This window comes from Dufourea novaeangliae, unplaced genomic scaffold (genome assembly GCF_001272555.1).
Source record: "Dufourea novaeangliae isolate 0120121106 unplaced genomic scaffold, ASM127255v1 scaffold58, whole genome shotgun sequence".
Taxonomy (NCBI): Eukaryota; Metazoa; Arthropoda; class Insecta; order Hymenoptera; family Halictidae; genus Dufourea; species Dufourea novaeangliae.
Window position 1 is genome coordinate 114,875 of NW_015373930.1, and position 22,591 is coordinate 137,465.

Below are 22,591 nucleotides of genomic sequence, written 5' to 3' on the forward strand. Positions count from 1 at the left end.
GATGGGCACCATCGACTAAATTAAACTATCAACTAATGATTATTTAGTCGCAACATACTATCGACTATTTAGTCGATAGTTTTTAGTTGACTGAAATTTTGCTTTATAGGTTATGTATAGATTATGTCATCAACTTTTCAGTACCATTGGTGTATTTAACTTTTGGAAATGTATTAGTTCATAGATAGAATTTCAAAAATATAAGTGGTAAACAAGTTTTTTAAAACAATTACTAATATTCGATTTTTTGTAAGCTATTTAATATTGGCACTAGTGATGGGCACCATCGACTAAAAACTATCGACTAAGTCGATAGTAACCAACGACTACTTTTAGTCGACTAATTTTTTTAATCGTCGACTACTTTAGTCACTTGAAGCGACTAACTTCAGACGAATAATGTTAGTCGCTTGAAGCGACTACCTTCAGACGAATAATATTAGTCGCTTGAAGCGACTGACTTCAGACGAATAATGTTAGTCGCTTGAAGCGACTACCTTCAAACGAATAATATTAGTCGCTTGAAGCGATTACTTTCAGGCGACTACTTTAGTCGATTAAATTTAGTCGCTTCAAGCGACTCGCTGGAACTATCGAGCTATTGATCGCTATTGACTGGATCTTGATTATTTTTTTTGCAATGCAAACGAATTGTAATTTTTCCATATATTTTTTTATGCATTACCTTGTAAACTAATCGTTTAAATTTCGCCGAAAAAGTCAGATCGTTAATTTTAAAAAGTTTATTTAATTGCTTAGAGTGCACGAATACTTTCGTGCCTCTTTTATATTAATAAGAAATTTTAAGTATTACTAAGAAAGAAGACGAACCAACTAGAACGTATTATCTCAGAATTCGACTCTGTCACTTGATAATGTAAACATCTAAAACTCTAAACATTACAGGAAGCAGGGGTGGGCTAGTATTACTAACGAAAATAAAAGATTCGTTCTTTAATTCTTTTACGAAGATTTATATATATTATATTTTACTGTTTATTATACATAATATTAATACGTTTATTATTAATATTGATACATTAATATTATGTAATATTAATCGATATTAATAATATTATTGTAAGAAAAAACGATAAAAATGCAAATAAATAAGTCGTAACTATTAATGTTGAATCGATAATTTTACAAAAAGGTTTCGATGCTCGCCAGCTGAGAAGAACGATTCTTCTGTCCGGAAAAGCCCCTTTCTTTTCGTCAACGTTTGCTTTTCAAGTGCTTGAAGTCCCTTATCGGCAACTGTGGTATCACTATCCAGATGTCCTACAATCCTTACATCAAAACAATGGGACATCATAGAAGACATAATACCATTATTGAAACCAATAGAATATGTAACTTTAGAGTTGTGTGCTGAGAAATATTCAACAGCTTCAAAAATCATGCCATTAATAAGAAGAATTGAAAACGCCATCCAAAACTTCAGGATTTACTAACCAACGTGCAAATTCATAAGAATAGACGTACAAACCCAGAAGAAGAAGAACCACTTAATCAGGATGCAGGATTTTGGAATTTTTCTGTTGATAAAGTTTCCCATCTAACTAGACAGTGCTCTACACCTTTAGAAACCGCAACAAATATAACAAGGCAATATTTAGATCTGCCTTACGAAAGTATTAAAAGTGATCCCATTGCATTTTAGAATACACATGGCCACACAATGCCTGAACTAAAAAAAATTAATAAAAAATATTTATGTACACCTGCAAGATCTGTTCCATCAGAACAGATATTTTCCAAAGTTGGACAGATTATGTCAGAAAGAAGAAATAGTCTATCGTCAAAAAATTTAGATCAACTCATTTTTTGAAATTGTAACATGGAATAACACAGGTCAAAATAGCAGGTAATTGTATAATATTTTTTTAGATGATATTATTTTATTTTTCAATTCCTAATATAGCAATATTTATATCTGTCCTAGGAGAAAGAAGAAATGACAACATTAACTATCGAATAAAATTTGGTATGTATAAAAAATTAAACAATCCCATAATTTTAAATACCTGCTATTGTGACAACACTTATTTGATTTTAAAGAATTTTTCCAAGAACTGTGCAAATTATTGCTTATAACCTAATTGAATTTCACAAAAAATGTAGAGCAGTTAATTTTTTAAGTGCCAATATCAAATAGTTTACGAAAAATCGAATATTAGTAATTGTATAAAAAAACTTGTTTACCACTTATATTTTTTCTTAATAAATTCCCAAAAGGTAAATACATCAATGGTGTCATGAAAATTTGACGATATAATCTATACATAACCACTAAAGCATAATTTCAGTCGACCAAAAACTATCGACTAAATAGTCGATAGTATGTTGCGACTAAATAGTCGTTAGTCGTTAGTTTTATTTAGTCGATGGTGCCCATCACTAATTGGCACTTAAAAAATTAACTGCTCTAAATTTTTTATGAAAATCAATTAGGTTATAAGCAATAATTTGCATAGTTCTTGGTAATGCATAAAAAAATATATGGAAAAAGTACAATTCGTTTGCATCGCGAAGAAAATAATCAAGATCCAGTCAATAGCGATCAATAGCTCGATAGTTCGAGCGTGTCGCTTGAAGCGATTAAATTTAATCGACTAAAGTAGTCGCTTCAAGCGACTAATATTACTCGCCTGAAAGTAATCGCTTCAAGCGACTAATATTAGTCGCCTGAAAGTAATCGCTTCAGGCGACTAATATTATTCGCCTGAAAGTAATCGCTTCAAGCGACTAATATTATTCATCTGAAGTTTGTCGCTTCAAGCGACTAATATTATTCGTCTGAAGTCAGTCGCTTCAAGCGACTAATATTATTCGTCTGAAGGTAGTCGCTTCAAGCGACTAACATTATTCGTCTGAAGTTAGTCGCTTCAAGTGACTAAAGTAGTCGACGATTAAAAAAATTAGTTGACTGAATGTAGAGATGGCGTGAACTGCTACTTGTGAATCACTCGTGATTCGATCACGTTCGTTCCCAATCACGATGATTTTTCACAGTGATTCGTGATTTCCCGTGATCGTTTCTTATTGGTGGAGAAACCTAACAGTTCTTTACACGCGATACATAATTTGTATATTTCACATTAACGACATCAAAACAAAAATTAGGGTTATATCGTATAAAGTGAAGGAATAAGTAAAAACAATGAAGATTAATGAATAAATTAATGATTACAAATTATAATCTACATGTTACCTAGCAAATCATTTTTTTAGAATTTCTTGTTTTTGCTACTGATGTTTACAAACACGAAGAGTAATGTAATTATCGTAAAATCATATTGAATACGTTTTTCTGTTTAAAGATCAAGGACTTACGATCGCAGTTAGCAAATTCACCCAAGATAGAAAAATCGCAATCACGGTTGTGAATGAAGTTAAATCACGACCGTGATCGTGATTCGGCGATCACTGTGATAAATCACCGCTAGTGATTTTGCACGCCATCTCTGACTAAAAGTAGTCGTTGGTTATCGACTTAGTCGATAGTTTTTAGTCGATGGTGCCCATCACTAGAGTTAAGCTTCATTGTCAATTGGAAATGCACTGCTAACAGTAATTGGTTATAAGCAGTTATGAGAGCCACTGGCTTCTAACGAAGCGTCTGCTTAGTTAATAGTTCGTTTAAAGGATGGGGTATATTCTTTATTTCATAGTACTACGTTGAAGAAAACGTAAAAATCATTCAATAAATGAAAATCCGATAAAGTGCACGAGGAGCGGATCGATCGTTCGTCATGAATGAAGATTGACGAATGACGCCTTACGAGCTCCTCGTAATGTTCACAATTAAAAAATCCTATTAAAAGTGTTAGAATGGCTGTCATTAGTTTAATAATTATCTTGACTGCGTGCTTTTTCAAACTTGTGCTTTTTTCGAATGGTAGGTAATATTTATTAGTGTATTTAAAATCGAACTTTAAAATGAAGGTTATGGTATAACTTCTTATATGCTACAAAATATCATAAATTATGTTGGTCTATTTTTGTATAATAACGATTAGAGTTATTCTGATTATTATATGTTGTTGTGTTTATTAGAAATATGTACTTATGACTATTCGGATAATATAATTTCAAATATCTCAAAGTCATTAATTATTGTATATTTTAGGATCACCAACACTCCTGTTTGTCACACAGAAAGATATCAGAATGGCAAATGTCTCTCGTGCTAATAAAGTCACTACTATAGTAAAAGATCTTTCTGAAGCAGCAGCCTTAGACTTTTATTTTGAACAAGAATTGGTGTGCTGGTCAGATAGTGGTTTAGAAACCATTCAGTGTGTACAAACGAATGGTACTCACACTGGTGAAAGAATGGTTGTAGTGAATTCTAGTTTGATTTCTCCAGATGGTCTAGCCTGTGATTGGTATACAGGAAAATTATATTGGACTGATGGAGAAAAAAATAGAATAGAAGTAACCAGCATCAATGGACATCACAGAAAAGTCCTTTTTTGGACAGATATATATCAGCCAAGAGCCATTGCTCTCGTACCAATGAAAAGTATACTTTTTTGGACAGATTGGGGTGATGTACCCAAAATAGAAAAGGCTGCAATGAATGGAGATCCATTGACAAGGGAAGTAATCATTTCTGAAGATATATTTTGGCCAAATGGTTTAACAGTGGATTATGAAAATGAGTTGGTTTATTGGGTGGATGGAAGACTTAAATTTATTGCAGTAATGGATTATTATGGAAAAAATAGACGTAAAGTAGTGGAACAAGGATTAGATTATCCTTTTGCTGTAACATTTTTTGAACATAGATTATATTGGACTGACTGGAAAACATGGTGCATACAGTCGTACGATGTACGTCACAATCAAGCACATCCTAGAGAATTGATACATGGAGAATATATTCCTGGTGATATAGAAGTATGGGATGTTAGACGACAACCACATGGAAATCATCCTTGTGAAAAAAATAATGGGAATTGTTCACATTTATGTCTTTTGAGTTTGTCAGAACCTGGTTATACCTGTGCATGCCCTACTGGTGTTAAGTTAGTAAATAATTTGACTTGTGCCGAAAGACCAGAAGAGTTATTACTGATAGTTCAAAGAAATGAGATTTGTCGAATATCTTTGGATTCTCCTGATTATACCAACTTCGTATTACCATTAACAGGTATAATTTATTTTTTTATATCATTATATTTTTTATCATATTTTTTGCAAATTACTTGTAAATTATAGGATATTTTATGTTTTCACCACTTTTTACAATTTAGTTTTCATATGAATTTAGTTTAAAGATATAAGTAAACTTAATAAAAACGAGATTAAATTGAAATGTTATTTAAAAAATTTTTGTGAAAAATATAATTACACTTAATACCTTTTTTTAATGAAATTTAGGAATCAAACATGCAATAGCAATTGATTTTGATCCTGTACAAGAAATGCTTTATTGGACTGATGAAGAAGCTTGTGCTATTCGTAGAGCTTCTCTTGATGGTTCTAACCAAGAAAATATTATAACAACAGAAGTGGAAAATCCTGATGGCATAGCTGTTGACTGGCTAGCTCAGAATCTATACTGGACTGACACAGGAACAGATCGAATTGAAGTAGCCAGATTAAATGGTACAAGTAGGAAAGTATTAATCAATGAAGACTTGATAGAACCAAGAGCAATTGCTCTAGCTCCAGAACTTGGTTGGATGTTTTGGACTGATTGGAATGAAAAGCGTCCAAAAATAGAACGAAGTAACCTTGATGGTACCGAACGTATTCTTCTAGTAACTAAAGACATTCTTTGGCCAAATGGAATTGCTTTGGACCTTGGAAGATGGAAAATTTATTGGTGCGATGCAAAGACAGATAAAATTGAAGTTTGTAATATGGATGGCACAGACAGAAGAGAAGTAATTACAGACAATCTTCCACATCTTTTTGGATTGAGCTTATTAGGAGACTACTTATACTGGACTGATTGGCAAAGACGGAGCGTGGACAGAGCGCATAAACTTACAGGTAGTGAAAGAGAAGTTATTGTAGATCAACTTCCAAATGTTATGGGTCTAAAGGCAGTGCATTTAGGAAAAGTTAATGGTTCAAATCCTTGTGCAAAAAATAATGGAGGATGTAGTCATTTGTGTTTGAATCGACCTGAAAACAAATATGTTTGTGCCTGTCAAATTGGATATGAATTAACAAAAGACAAGAGAACTTGTGTGATCCCAGATGCATTTATGTTATTTGCAAAAAAGGAGAATATTGGAAGAATTAGTATTGAAAATGCAAATAACGATAATATTATTCCATTGACTGGTGTCAAAGATGCAAGGTAAATTTATACATATAATTTTCAATACAACTTTCGATAAATTCATTCTCAAATATTTTTTTTCACTTAGTATTCAAATTCTGTTTTAACACAAATTTATTATTTCACATTTTTTTGTATCAGCGCCTTGGATTTTAACATAGCAGACAATCGCATTTACTGGACAGATGTTAAACTAAAAACAATTACAAGAGCCTTTATAAACGGTTCCGATATGGAAAGAGTAGTAGATCTTGGCTTAGAAACACCTGAAGGTTTAGCAATAGATTGGATTGCTAATAATTTGTACTGGAGTGACACAGGAACTCGGAGAATAGAAATGGTTCGATTAGAGGGTTGCAGTAGAAAAGTTCTTGTTTGGAATGATATTATTGAACCTAGATGCCTGGCTCTTGACCCTAGCAGAGGGTAATTATGTTGAATTAATTTTTAGTAACAAATTTTATATCTTAATCATTAATAATAACATTATTCACACAAACTCATAATAACAACTAACATATTCAGTACAATATACACATATATAATGTTTAGAAATAATTCTTTTAACACATTTCTATACTTTCTTAATCTATATAATTAACTGATGATTGTTCATAACATAAATACTTTTTTTTAAATAAAATTAATATAAATTGATTATTTTTTAGTCATATGTATTGGACAGAATGGGGAGATTCTGGAAGTATAGAAAAATCATTTTTAGATGGTACAAATCGCGAAATAATACTGTTTAATATTGGAAGAGCAAATGGTCTAACAATTGACCATTCAACACAGAAATTATATTGGGCAGATTTACATACTCCAGCTATCGATAGTTTTGATTTGCGTATGAGGAAACGAGAGGCAATTATAACACAAAATATTGGATACCCATTTAGCATTACACAGTATCAAGATTACATTTATTGGACAGATTGGAATACAGGTAAAAGGATGTACATACGTTAATTAATAATAATTGATTATATTATTGCTTTAATAAAGTTCAATGATATGTTTTAATTTATGATAGAAATGATTAATATATTATTTCAATCAACAGGCGATATAGAGAAAGCCAATAAAACGACAGGAGCAAATAGGGTGAAAATACATAACAAGTTAGAATCCGTAACAGATTTATTAGTTTTTCATGCATCTAAACAAGCAGGGTGGAATCCTTGTGCATTGAAAAATGGAAATTGCAGTCATCTTTGTGTTGCTTTGCCTGGTGAAAATGAAAGTGTGTCCAATTCTTTTAAATGTGAATGCCCTACACACTATACCTTGGGAGAGGATAATAAATCTTGCATTGGTTTGTATATTTAAATGGTTACACTCTAAGCTATCATTTCAGAAATGTTTGATTTAGTCCAATCATTCTGTATGTATAACCAATAGCCGGTTCGATATAATAGATAATAGAAGATCTGTCCAGCTTTCCAACTTTTTAAAGTTGAAAAGCACTAAAATCCATTGACAGGGGAACCACTCTGAGGCATCCAAAAATAGGTTCATTTTTGGGACTCTTTTTTTCATAAGTAATTACTAATATGAAAAGTTTCAAGTTGTCAGATAATATAAATGTAACTTTCAGCTCATTCTCTAATTTTTAAAAAGTAAAAATGTTACAAAATGGCGGAGTTATTCGCAAATTCCGAAACCTCTTCTGCTAGAACATCCATTGCTGGCAAGGACTGGAATGTCCGAAATAAAATATGCTGTGTAATTTATAAATAAGCATGTATTACCTACAATGTAATATAGGATTTTTAAAAAATTTAAATGATTATAAAAATGGCAGCAGTTCGAAGAAGAAAGATCTCTTTTTACAATAATTAATTTTAAACGTTCTTAAGAAGTTAAACAATTGAGATATCAAAAAAATCCTACGCTATATTGTAGGATACATTATGAAGAATATTCTCTCTAAATTTAAAGAAAATCGGATGTAGAGTTCCGGATATATTGTGGCGGCCTGGTCAAAAACATAGTTTCAAGAAGAACACACAAGAAGTTTTAGAATAAGATTCTTCTGTGATAAAGAATGGTTTAAAACATTTTCATTTCAATCAGCCATTCCGCCAGTCTTTTTTTGAGTTGCTCTATGCAGTCATCGAGCTCTTTTACTTTTCTCCTTCGTCTTTGCTGCAGCGTTACTTAACCATTACTCGTCCGTTATTTTGCAGAATTTGAACCATAACCACATAAACCATGCACCTAAGTCTCCACGTATATTTTTAGAAATATTCTCAAACAGAGATACTATACATTAACACTCGGTTCTAAACACTTGTCATTTACACCCGATTTGCAAATCACTTACCCAGCCATAGTCTTCGACACATTCTAACCCATATTCATACTTTATCGCATACTATATAGGATATGAAAAACTTTAATCGTATTCGAGAAAACCATATTTTTTTATGGACAACAGAAAATTGCTTTGAAGTAATATCTCCATATTTCATCTGGATACGCGAGGCCTTTATGCACGGTACGACCCGTCCTCATATCCATGGCTGTAACTTTTCCAGATGTTATACCGTTATTATTGCTGAGGTTTTCGGGTGTAAGCCGTGTCCTGATGCAATTCCTAGCACTTCCCCACCGTTTCAGGGGGTCGAATGACACACCAATACTGTATCAGTAATAACTATATGATGCCAGGCCGTGAAAGCCTCAAATCTCTGATTCGCCAGATGTTTACATTTTGAATAATCGCTTTGACATAATATTCTATACATTTGAAACTTCAAGAAAATTTTTTTAAAATTTGATTTTTTAAAACCGTCAGGGTGGTGTACCCCCTTAAATAATAACTCATTTCTGTTTAAAAGTGAAAAGATGTTTTTTCATAAAAGTTGTTTGACTTTGTGAAGTCTTTAGTAAATTGTAAACGAACATTTAATCGCATCATACCTTTTACGTACATAATTTATGTTATAAATGTTCGTAAATAATAATTAATTTAATTTGAACATGATTATATTATTTTATTTACAGCACCGAATACATTTATGATGTACAGTTTACGCAATGCAATTTATCGCTTTCTTCCTGACACTAACGATTGTTCAGATATAGTTCTACGAATTCAGAGTCTAAAAAATGTACGGTCTATAGAATTCGACCCAATAACCCAACATATATATTGGATAGATGGTCGAACTTCATCTATAAGGAAAACTCTGGAAAATAAAACCCATTCTACTGTAATGATTTCTGGAAGTTCTGGACATCCTGTGGACCTAGCTCTAGATCCCTTAGGAAGACTGTTATTCTGGTCTTGCGCTATACATGATGCAATTAATGTTACGAAACTTGATAATGGCTCTGCTTTAGGCATTGTTGTAAAAGGCGATGGAGAGAAACCAAGAAATATTGCAATACATTCTGAAAAGAGATTACTTTTTTGGACAGATGTTGGAAGAAAGATGAGAGTCATGCGCAGTAAAATGGATGGAAAAGAGAGGGTTGTGATTGCAACTGATTTAGAACAGCCAACCAGTATTGCAGTTGATGCAGTTTCAAATATTATATACTGGGCACACGGAAATCGAATTGAATGTGCAGGCTTCGATGGAAACAATAGAAAAATTTTAGTATCTCCAGTTAAACAAGGATCAGTCATATATCTTGCTGTCTTCTTTGATTTTGTTTACTGGTTTGATAAAGAAACATTAAGTTTAGAGCGTGTTGACAAATCTGGAAATGGAAGAAAAATGATTATGAACAAGATGCTTACAGATTTGATTACAGTGAATACTCCACAAAATGATATAATGAAAACACATATTTGTAGTCCGTTTCGGGATTATGGAGGATGCTCTCATTTTTGTATTGGAATCAGTTCATCTAAGTAAGAATAACATTTAAGTTGTACATACTAGGTGCACTAATAAGTAATCCACTATGTTTGTAATAAACTTGAAACATGGTTTAAATTCACAACATTCTCAAGCTCTTCTTTTCCTAAAATAGTGGATATTACCCGAAAATACGAACAGATATTACTGAAATATAATAAACTTTCGATTTTCTAAGAAGTAGATATTAAATTTAATAAAACATAGTGGGTTTTATTCATTAGTACACCTAATATATGTACGTATACTTTAGTATAATCTTGCATATTTCAAATACACATAAACAGTATTACTTACAGGTGTTCTTGTCCAAAATCTCTGGTTCTCTCTGAAGATGAGAAAACTTGCAGAGCTGCACCAGCTTGTGGATCCGATCACTTTACTTGCGCAGCACCTAGTTCTGCAGTGGCAAAAGATTGTATACCTGCAACATGGAAATGTGATGGTCAAACAGACTGTCCTGATGGAAGCGATGAACTAGGTTGCCCAGCTTGTAATCGTGAACAATTCAAATGTCAAAGTGGTCACTGCATTGGTAAATATTAACATATGAAGATAATACAAATCATTAGTTGTAAACTAAAAGTGGGACAATTGTGATTTATAAAACACTTGTATATATTAGATATGTCATGGGTATGTGATGGAACTGCTCAATGTCATGATGGTTTGGATGAAGCTCATTGTTGTCGTCCAGGTCAATTCCAATGCATTGGAAACGGTGTTTGTATTGCTGGTTCAACTCTTTGTGATGGCTGGGACGATTGTGCTGATGGTAGCGATGAACTTACATCTGCATGTACATCTGCAAACAATCCTCGACAAGAGAACAGCGCATTAGAATCTGGGAAAATCACCTATGTCATTGTTGTACTTATTGCATTGACTGCAACAATAGCGGCAGTCGCTTTTGGATTTTATTATTGCAGAAGAAAGTTTATAAACAACGAAGAATTACCTGATATCTTACACGACTCTGCTGGAGATCCTTTATCGCCGAAACCAGCAAGGTTGGTGAAACCGATGTTTACTCAGAAAAATTGTAGAAAAGACTTAAAAATAGGAATGGAGACTGTAAGGATGTCGATGCTGAATGGGAGTAGTATTGGATCAAGTTATGACCGAAGTCATATTACTGGTAAGTTCTTTTTATGAAATAATATTTCATGATTAATCAATCAAACACAAATTGGAAGTATTGTATAATTTGACGATACATAAGATTTCTTTTTAATTCAATATGATATAATTGAAATTTGATTACAAATAATTTGAATGGTATTTAGGCAAACAATTACATATTCTACTTCAATGAAACGATAAAATTGTATTTGAGTAATATAAATTTTTCTTTCATTTTTCTTGTTTTAGTATTAGATATTATGTACTATCTTACAGAAATTTCAAGATTGAAAATATATTTATAAGAGTGTTTTCATATTTGTATACTGCAGAAATATTTTTCTGCGTGAACTCTTCATGCCGAAAGTTTTAACGTCTGTGATTGTCCAGAATTGAGGTAATAGTTAGGATAACAGTCACATTTAGCCGTAAAAGATAGTCTTATACTTCCTTAAAAGAATGGTCGAATACCTGCTTGTTGTGGGCGAGTAAGTCTGCAGAATGATTTTTGTTGTTGGACGTCAGTTTGCTTCGATTTATCGTGAAAGTAATGTAAGAAAAGATATTTTAAAATATAAAAATGGATAGTGATTCTGTGACTGCAAGTTGTTCTCACGAAGTAGCAGCTATCGATAGCGAAGTCTAGATAGATATGTGGAGTGCATGGAAGATATGTGAAGACATGCTAAAAACGAATAATTACACATTGGAATCGCGGTCTACGAAAATTTCACAGATAATCACACAAATTGCGAATGACATGTACAGTCGTATAGTTACCCTAACTTTTACCTCACTTCTGCTTAACAATCGCAGGCGTTGAAACTTGCGTTATGACGAATTCACACAGAAACATATTTTTGCAGTACTTAAATATGAAAACACTCTAATAAATGCATTTTCAATCTTGAAATTTGTGTAACATAGTACATAATATTTAGTATATAATATCTAATATAAAGGAAGAAAACAGAATGAAAAGAAAACAACAGAGAAAAAGAAGGAATAAAAAAGGAATTTTATATGTCCCTTGGATTCGAACCCGAGTCCATTTGACATTTGCAAAACTTTAAACCAGGGGTGGCCAACATCATTATATATAATATATATGATCGACTATTTTTCTTAAAAATGTGTCGCGATCTACCTACTAAAATCTTGACATTTAACACATTCAAACATGTGTCCTGTGTACTAATAAGTGAGTCTATGAGTCACGACAAAATTGCGTTTGCGCGTTGAAATCGTCTCCTGCCGGCTATGATCGACCAAAAATCGTTTCACGATCGATTTGTTATATTACTTTCACATAGGGCCGTTTCAAAAGCGACTCCACTACCGTGCTTTTCTCTTGTTAATGCTTTAGTCTAACACTGTTTTTAACCAGTACACCAAATCTTAAACGGTATCATATGTAGACATTTCTACTTCGTAACCCATTGTGATTCCATAGTTCAGAAGTCCCAGTTGCCACCAACAAAACGTAAAATACGTATATACCGTAAAATCACTAAAAATAGACATACCCTGTTTTTCCTCTTATCCTTCATATGTTGTTACATGAGTTTATTCATTTATATTTCCTAAATTTTAAGCTTTTCATCACATATGGATGTTTAAGTAAAAAGAAAATAATAATCAGAGTAAAAGTAACTTATTACCAGAACTTAATAGAGAAAAGTTATAGTTTACCATTCTGTATTTTTTAACAGTATGTATGTAGTTCTAATTAGTTAATCAAAATATTACATATTATACAGGGTGTTCCAAAAAGATGGGACAATCTGCAACATGGATATTTCTCATACAAATATAAATCGAAAAGTCTTTTACTGTTTTGTAATTTGAAGCTCCATTTTCGAAATATTAGGAGTTAAACGAACTCATACGTGCGCGCAGATACAGAGAAGAACATGTGGCCCATCGCTCAGCTGATCGTTAACTGCTAATTGTAAGTCGAGTTCGTTTAACTGCTAATATCTCGAAAATGAAGCTTCAGATTATAAAACGGTAAAGGACCTTTCGATTTGTATTTGCATGAAGAGTATTCATGTTGCGGATTTTCCTAACTTTTTGGGACACCCTGTATAATATGCATAGATGAAAGTTAAATAAATAATTAAGAAAGTACTCTACGTATTATTTCAGGTGCATCAAGCTCAACACGAGGCAGCTCAGCAGGAGGTTATCCTCAAGAAACATTAAATCCTCCGCCAAGTCCAGCAACGACAGCAAACTCTACTAGGTGCTCAAGCAGTAATGCATCTAGATATAAACCTTATAGGCATTATAGAAGCATTAATCAGCCTCCGCCTCCGACTCCTTGCAGCACAGATGTCTGTGACGAGTCGGACAGCAATTATCCAGCAAGATACAGATATGAAAGTGAACCTTTTCCTCCGCCTCCTACTCCAAGGTCTGTTTATCAAAGTGATGCAGGAATTAGTTGTCCTCCATCCCCTAGTTCAAGATCATCTACATATTTTAGTCCACTTCCACCGCCACCTTCCCCTGTTCCTTGAAGACATTGCAATTTTCAAATATTTTATTTTTAAAGAAATTCTATTTTTAAAAGTTTTTAAACGGTTCTAAAAATTTGGAGAATTTATTAGAATGTTTCTGTTTGATTTGTAGAGAATTTCACATTATTGATCGCGTTTGTTTTTAATGTTCGGCATTGGAAAAAGAAAATATTTAAAAATGTGTATTTATTCATACTTTTAAGAAGCGTGACGTAAGAAGAAGTTTTATAGTTTTAATTAATCAAAAGTACGTATGTGCTGGTGATTATGAAAGTGGTTTAAGTACGAAATTTAAAAAAATTGAACGTGTTACGTATTTGATGTTACATCGATTTGCGTTACAATAATATGAAAGAATTCTTACAGAATATTTACTTGACTTATACCACTTTCATAATCACTGACATACATACTTTACCTAATACTGACACATTAAAGACTTTCAAACATAGCATCTCAAAGAGAAAAAGTAAAAACTTAGCATTCAAAAGAAAAGTGACAACTCCTTTGATGACGCCTCTTTTTATGTACGATCAAGTCTGATTTTGATATCATTTGGATATAATTAAATTTTTTATAATTATTTCTGTAAAGAAATTAATACCATTGTGCCTACTAACTTAACTTTATAACATAAGTGATTCGATCATAAAGTACTGTAAATATTGTAACAATGTATAAAAATTGTAAATGAGTTTTAGTCACCGTGATACAAAGTTGTTTAAGAAAAAAATTCTCTTTATATAAGTGTTACTTTTAAGTTTTTAGCCACTTATACTCTTACTCATGCACATATAGTATACATATTATTAAACGGAAAATTATCTTAAGTTTTGTACCTACAAAGAAACATCAAAATCTGTATTACAAATTAAAGTATTCACCATAGTAATCGTTAGGAAAACAACTTCTCAATAGATAGTAGATTTAATAATTATTTCGAACAGCAATTAAATCAAAATAATAGTAACAAGAATGTAACGATAAATTTATATAATCTAAGAATATTTAAAATACGTATGCGTAGGAAATATTAAATTTTTTAAAGGTTTGCAATGAAAATAGAAAATACTCGCATTTATTTATATCTTTTAAGTGCATCTCAGCAAGAACGTCGGAAATGAGCATGTACTTTTTTAATGCTATGTAATGAGAAACGACACTGTTTTTGCAATTAATAATCGAACTGTGCCATAAAACATTCAAATTCATTAGAAAAGTAAATACAAAATCCAAAATCTTGTGTAAAAAATGCACAACATATCATATTTGTGAAGATGGTTTTTACCTCGCACTGCCATTACATAAGCTTTGAAGAATAAATCTTCTATTAAATTATTATTCTCCTTTAGCATTAAAGACTGAAATAACAATTCTATATTTTTTTTACATTTACAATGAGAAATACATTGTTCTATATATGTAGTATAACTGTATAAAACAAAATAAAATTTTTGTTACATATTTTACATACCACTTGTTAATTCATTTACTCAACATTTCTTGAATATTAAAAAAACATTCATAGCTTAAGTGTTATTGAACAGTAAGTCACTATCTGATTAAATGCAGTTTTATTTTCCATTGATGTTTACTTGTTTCTATGTGATTATCGTTTATTGTTTTTTTAAGTACAAAAGCGTAAATGAAATTTGTCTATTTATTCAAGTTTATTTAATATTTACATACGCAATATTTGTGTACAATCGAAGTATGTAAAAATAGTAATAAAATACCGAATAAAATACTATATATACTAATGCACTATACAGACGCACTATTTACATTGATCCTTTATTTATTTCTATCTATTTTATAGATTTTACAGGCCGACGCGCGCCATAAATACGAACGATTCTTAACCTTTCTTCTTGCTTTTTTGTTTGTACAAATATACATACACTTAGACTTCTTTGCTAACAGAATAAATAACTGTTTCTTACACAGGTACGGTTCATTTTCGACTGTAGAAATTGTTACTTTACTTCAAAAATTGTATTTTCAACATGTATTTATACCACTTCTATATTATAAATTTTAATTTTTGTCAATCAAAACCTTGAGAACGTTCGAAATTTCAATTTAAAAGCATGGATAAAGAAGTAATTAAATAATATAAGTATACGACGGTAACAGATAATTCAAACTTAATGCGATGGAAAAAAACATTACATGGTTTACATTTTGTTACAAGTTAAAATTCAAATACTGATATTTAAACTTGTTAAAAATAAACTGTGCTTAAATTATCATATTATACTTTCCGTATTTTACATACAACATATCCATATTTGTAATGTATAAGATGTTTGTAAATTTTTAATACGAATTCTGAATTTTTGCAAACTTAGTGCATTCTTTTACTTAACATATTTTCGATTCAGTTCCCTGCACATTCTTGTCAATTGTTAGATCACACTTTTAGGTTTAGTGTTATTTATTGTTTAGAGTATGAAATAATTTCGAAAGTACATCACAATTTCTAATTATAATCTTGAGTAAGTAGTAATCACATTTCGGAACGAGTTAAATATAGAGAACATATGTCTGCTTACAAAAATTAGACTGCTTATAAATTATAAATGTTGTATTAATTTTTGGTATTAATGTGAGATTCAAAATTTAAACATTTTATCCATAATTCATACAAATTTGATGTATTTTATTATAAATATTTTATTTCAATGTGAATTAGCTGAAATGAATAATAAAAAAATTGTAATTATAAACTTGTAGTATTCAAATACATAGTTTGACGCTCCAATGTCTAAGACTTAGCAAAATGCGTTTTGCAATATTCACCTATAAGTATAAATAAATACAAAAATAATTATTGTATAAAAAAATTTATATCGAAATAGTGAAGTAGAAGTGAATATTACTTTAGAACTTTGAATCAAAAAGTCTTAATCTATAAAAAATTAGTATTTGTCTTTGTTATCAATAAAAATCGATTTTATATTGGTTGAAATCAATTTTTTTCTACTTGAACAATGAACAATCAATCAATTGGTTAAATAACAACTAATACCAACAGATATCTATTATAAATTATACAAAACGCTTTCTGTACGTAATTATAACGTAATTATCTCAATTTTACTCCCGTTAGAAAATGTTTTCCTTTCTAAAATGGAAAACATCTTAAAATAAGGCACAATAAGAAGGATCGAAATCTTAATTTCCTAACATTATATCTTGTATCATTCTTTTATAATTAATCAGATCATCGATTATACGTGTAACAATAATCGTCAGTTTTAACAGTATTTACCTGATTCGCATATTCACAACAATTTTGAAAAGTAACATTTCTATCAATATTTGTTTTATTGCTCCCACCTATCTAAATTTATTACAATTAATTGAAATATTATCCCTTTGAATACCGTGACAATACTCGTACGGTTGCGTCATACCAAGCAGGATGGTCTATTATTATACATGTACGATTTCGATTTTTTCGCGCTAAATATTACTGCCGCACAAGCACTAAGATCAGCTTTATATTTGACTGTATGCTATTGACATCTTAATTTGGTGTATGCTTAGTTTCGTGTATTGAAACTCAGTAGCCGAAAGGTTAATAAAACCTTCGTATACAACACAAATCATTCACATCTCTCTTCATTTCACAAAAACAAATGATACATGATAATAATGAACAATTAGCAATCGATTGAACTTCGCAAACGATAAATTTAAAATCTCTTAAGTGTACCTTAACTGTACAAACAGTCAATAATGATCTCAACGTTCCATCCAAAAATAGCACTATTTACTATCCACTCAATTTAGCAATATGTACCTTAATGCTCTGTCGTAACATTTTACTAATGCCTTTTAAACCATTCTCATTTTCGCTGCACATAAATACTTCATTATGAAAATATTTAACTAAACCAGTCACTAAATGGTCAACGGCATCCACAGCCAAGAACAGCCATGTCTTGATAATTTTTCAGAACTACTTTATTCTCCTCGTCAAGATAAAGCATAGATATTGAACTAAGTGCAGTTGGTACGCAGCAAGCTTTTGGCACCAAGCTTGGTTTTGTTGAATAAACCAAATTTTGAACAATCGCATGATTTGTAGAATTTAAATGATCTGCTAGAGGGAAGGGACAGTCACCGTGACAGTAAAAAGCATCGTAACCAGGAGGAGCAACGATCCAATCATTCCAACCAACGTCTGCAAAGTCAACGTAAAGTGGGTGTCGTCTGCAGTTTTCACGACCATCTTTTCGTCGATTTTTTCGAAGTGCAGCCCTTCTTGCACGACGATCCATTATTTGGTTTGCAGAAGACATTTTGTACCTATTGAATATTAATGTATAGTTTAAATTCATTTATGTAAATTGTGTTAAAAAATATAAAAAAAAATAACTATTTGATTCTTATGAAGTTAAAGAATTTTTTTTAAAATCGTTTGCGACAGTATTTTAGATAATGAATAAATACGAACTTTATAATAAATTCTTTAAATCACAGTTTAAATGTAAAGACAATGATACTTATAATAAAGGTACAAAATTGAATTACGTTATTAAAGAAAAAATAAAATGATAACATTTTATACCTGCCATCATCTGTGTACGTAAATAGCATTGGCCGACTAATGACCCATGTGTCATTTCTCTCATTTATACTCCTTTTTAAACGTACATGCTCCTGTTTAGTTCCACGCATATGTACTAAGAGTCCATGATTATTCTTAGGATCCTGCATCCACCTCTCGACAGCAGGATGAACATCTACACTAATTGTGCCATTCTTCCTAGTATTAACTGGTTTGCTATCAATTAAACGTAACTGTGGAGCACTATGTCCCTTTGTACCAGGACGCAAAATATCATATACAAGAATTCTTCCCAGCTTCTGTGTGGAGTCTTTTTCACTTAATATAGATACACGAGAAACACTTAATTCTGCAGCTTGTAATTTCTCTCCTGAAGGTATACTGCTTAAGTCAAAAGAAAGACGAAAACGATTGGGAGACTGAAATTTCTGGTCTAGGTCACTCTCTGTATTAAACAAAGTATACTTTAGTAGTGATTATAATTATCAATATTTATAAGAATATATTCTATATCTAGAGTTAAAACTTTATACAATAGTGTGCATTAACTCATGTATAATGAACAAATATCTGCATATTTTAAATTAGAATTAAACCCTCCCTTAGTAATAGTGTGTAGGACAAACCTACAAGATGATTTGATGTTATTATAGATCACAGATGTTTATGTGAATATAAAGTTTATAGACTACTTTATAAAAATGGAAATGATAGAAACTTTTAAAATTAAAACTGTGATAGGCTTTACTGAAGTTATTATCTTATTGTGTTTTATACCTTCCTACATGCTACGAGTATTGTTTAGCAAAACTCCTAAATCTTTGTTTTGGACTATTTTTGAGAGAAACACTTCTAAAAAGTATGAACAAAAATGTAGGAACTGACCTATAATATGTAGTTTTACATTCTTCTTACATCTTCCTACATTCTACTTATGTTATAATATACTGTATATGAATTTTATTATTCAACTGTTTGTTATTTAATAATAACTTAGGAACATATTTTTTATATAATTCTGATGTATTGTGATTTTTAAAATAATATTGTTAATACAGATTATACTTACCAACATGAGAAAAAGATCTAACTGTGTTAGCAGACCTGGTATGAATTCCAGGTCTAGCAATATCAGCCATACCAATGGTATTTTGTTTAACAAAAAGTTTCTTTAAAGACTCTGGAACATAAGCTGAAGCTTGTGGTTTTGGCCTTTTTGCAAAACCAAGAAGCGAAAGTAGGCTAGCCTCTATTCCAGCGATTGCATGTTCCTGTTCTCCGATGGAAAAGTGTTTGGTAGTGTCAGAATACAAATGCATGTGAATGTTTGCTTTGGTAGTTGCCAGCAGCAAGCTTGCTGCGACGAAAACCAATCTCAGTGGCAGCAACATGCGCATTGTGATGTCGTTGCTCACGGATGTTGCCTCCCTAATAACAAAAATGTAAATTTTTACAATTTATATGTACACATACATAAACTTCCTTAGAACATAACACAATACATTTCTCTTGTTAATAAATGTTTCAACTTTGTTGTATGTATTATATTTATTTTTCTAACAAATGTATTAATGGTAAGATAGATACATAAATTAAGAAATGTTTCTTGTAACATATATAATATTATATTTTTTACAACGGAGTACGTTCAATCTTATAAGGCATGTTGGACCTAGGAATAATGATTTCTAAACATGTAGTAAATGATAAGTCTAAGGTGTTACATGTAAGATGTGGCAATAAGTTATTGTCACATGTCAACAAGAGATGCCAAAAGATGATTTGGTATAGTTTCTTTAAAACATTGACATCTTGGCTTTACCATGGCTTTACCACAGGAGGTATATGTCTCATATTTATGTTCCTTTATAATAGATATTGGCAAACTCATGTGGCAATTTGAAGTTCATCACAGAACTAGAAATTTTTAATTCCTTTGTTCCTTTTTAAAATTATGAACTAAGTTTATCTAGGAACTAAATTCATCCAAAAGTTGATTCCATTTTATTAAAGGATAAATAATAGTAATATTCAATTCTTCACAACCAGAATTTTTCATTTATAATAGAAATCATTGCATACTCGTAAATCCAATATACCCTCAAAAACTTATCTGAGTCCTATATTATTTGTATATTTGTCATCACAAAAAAATACAGGGTCAATAATTTGTTAAAATGCAGGGAAGAATTGTGTCATCCTTAGTACTTATACAACTATTAAAAATTAAGTTGTATTATGACCTATTATTAGATGATTAAATAAATAAATAAAAATGAAGTTTTCAAGATTATCAGCAGTATGACTTTATATTTGTATAAGTATTTGTCACTCACACAACTTACGAAAAAAAGTGCAGTAATAAGAATACATTGCATTTTATACAACGTTTATTAAAATTTTTGGAATAAAACATGCTTAGAATTACAAATTAGAAACATGAGAAAACATGTTTTCTTTCTTGAACAGGGCCTTTGCATGCAGACAAATGCATTACATCGCGGAAAAAAATCAACAATAAATCACCTAAGACTTCTGCTTTGTAATATTTAACTTGTATACAGACAGCTCTGTTTAAGAGACAAAACACGTGACATCTGAAGTTTTTCAACACAAATCTCTCATGTCTAAAAAAAAAGATACGTCACAGTTCTTGAGAGCTCAATATCAACGGTTTAAATACAGACCTTGATTAATCTTTTTGGGACTCTAACGATTGTATTAGGGCATTTGCAGCAAGTAAATAATGCGGGTAGCAGACACTATTGGTGGCTCTGTAGGCAACACACGACTTTTCAGTAGCAAAAACACATGCAGCGGCTTATACCGAGAGAGCCACCTGAGATTCCTGAGAAAACATTAAGAAAGTCACTATATTTGTTCCATCAAAAATAATGAACTAGTTAACATATTGAATCTGTGTTCAAAAAATTCTAGTATTCAATTCATGACAATAATATTAAAGATCTTTTTCAAAATAGTTCCCTTAATAAGGTCTCTAAGGTTTTTAAAGTCTTCAAGATAATATTGGGTAGTATTTTACAGATTGCAATTTATCAATAAATTCTATTTAAACATCGAACTGTCACACGTGCAGTATTCATGAAGTTTATTACATACTCAAATTAATGACTAAAAACTATCGAAATGCTTGAAAGTACTTAAGTTTCTTTTGAAAATCTGCGCAAACACTGAAAACCATATATCAATGCAAGCGGGAATTATTTTAATAATGTAAATTTGTAGCGTCAGATTCAAGTGCAATTGAACTAATTGTTATAAATTCAGTCCTACAATAATAAGTATTGCGGTTTTATTGTCCTATTGCTAATAATCAATTTTCATAATATAAAACCATGTGAAAATACCCTTGCGGATAAAGTACACAATATTAAATAAAGTTAAAGAGCTGAAGTAACATCCTGTATGTAAACTTAATCGTATAACGTAATCGCCATTCATATATTGTCATAAGTGTATTAAGATATTTTTAAATTATTCCACTGTACTATTCTTTTTATTATTTTATTTTATAATTGAAATGAAAGTTTTTAAAAATTGCATTTATACATTAAAATAAAGTATGATATCAGTATACCTAATAAGATACAAATAATATTTATTTGCTAATTAAACATTTTAAGGACACATATATTCTTTTATAACCCATACCGCTTGCGTAGAATATTTGCATTTAACTCAGGCAAATTTGCGTTTGATAGATAAACACGAGAATTGAATGGCACAGAAAGATACGTCCAATTTTACGACTACACGTTTAAAATATCACGAAAAAGTAGGCATCATTCCGAAGGTACCATAGAAATGCACGACCACCCAAAACATTCGACATACATACCTAACACAACTCCAACTCAAAGCTATTAAGTTCGTACTGGGGAAACCTTCCTGCTTCCAGGGATTGAATTCTACCTGTTTCTACCTGTAGACAAATATTCTATCGCAAATTCACATGTTTCTTTCCGAACCGTTAACTTTTTCACTTAAGAAACAAAATACGAAATATCTGGGAAGCTTTCTAGATTACCTTCATTTAAAACTATTATTAAAAAAGTTTTAACGTTTTACTATAGTAGATTTTCAAGATCATTATAAGAATATACATATTCATATTTATTATAATAAATAAAAATTGTAACACAATTTAAATACTTATACTTTGTTTTTTCAA

The 22,591-nt window shown here is 31.1% G+C and overlaps 2 protein-coding genes across 2 annotated transcripts; one reads left to right on the top strand and one right to left on the bottom strand.

Annotated features, from left to right (window-relative positions):
• Nucleotides 1-3,822: 3,822 nt before the first annotated feature.
• Nucleotides 3,823-13,820, top strand: LOC107195138 (low-density lipoprotein receptor-related protein 6). The gene is made up of 10 exons (XM_015584922.1): nucleotides 3,823-3,901; nucleotides 4,133-5,158; nucleotides 5,389-6,319; nucleotides 6,443-6,727; nucleotides 6,970-7,250; nucleotides 7,368-7,619; nucleotides 9,314-10,169; nucleotides 10,476-10,711; nucleotides 10,802-11,314; nucleotides 13,447-13,820. The coding sequence occupies exons 1-10, from the start codon at nucleotides 3,835-3,837 to the stop codon at nucleotides 13,818-13,820; spliced, it is 4,821 nt and encodes a 1,606-aa protein (XP_015440408.1). The 5' UTR covers nucleotides 3,823-3,834.
• A 3,790-nt stretch (nucleotides 13,821-17,610) lies between these two features.
• Nucleotides 17,611-21,231, bottom strand: LOC107195139 (protein decapentaplegic-like). The gene is made up of 4 exons (XM_015584923.1): nucleotides 21,087-21,231; nucleotides 19,469-19,827; nucleotides 18,400-18,844; nucleotides 17,611-18,137 (listed from the first exon to the last, which is right to left on the bottom strand). Exons 2-4 carry the CDS (start codon nucleotides 19,794-19,796, stop codon nucleotides 17,738-17,740), a joined length of 1,173 nt encoding a protein of 390 aa, XP_015440409.1. The 5' UTR covers nucleotides 19,797-19,827; nucleotides 21,087-21,231; the 3' UTR covers nucleotides 17,611-17,737.
• Between the last annotated feature and the right edge of the window lie 1,360 nt (nucleotides 21,232-22,591).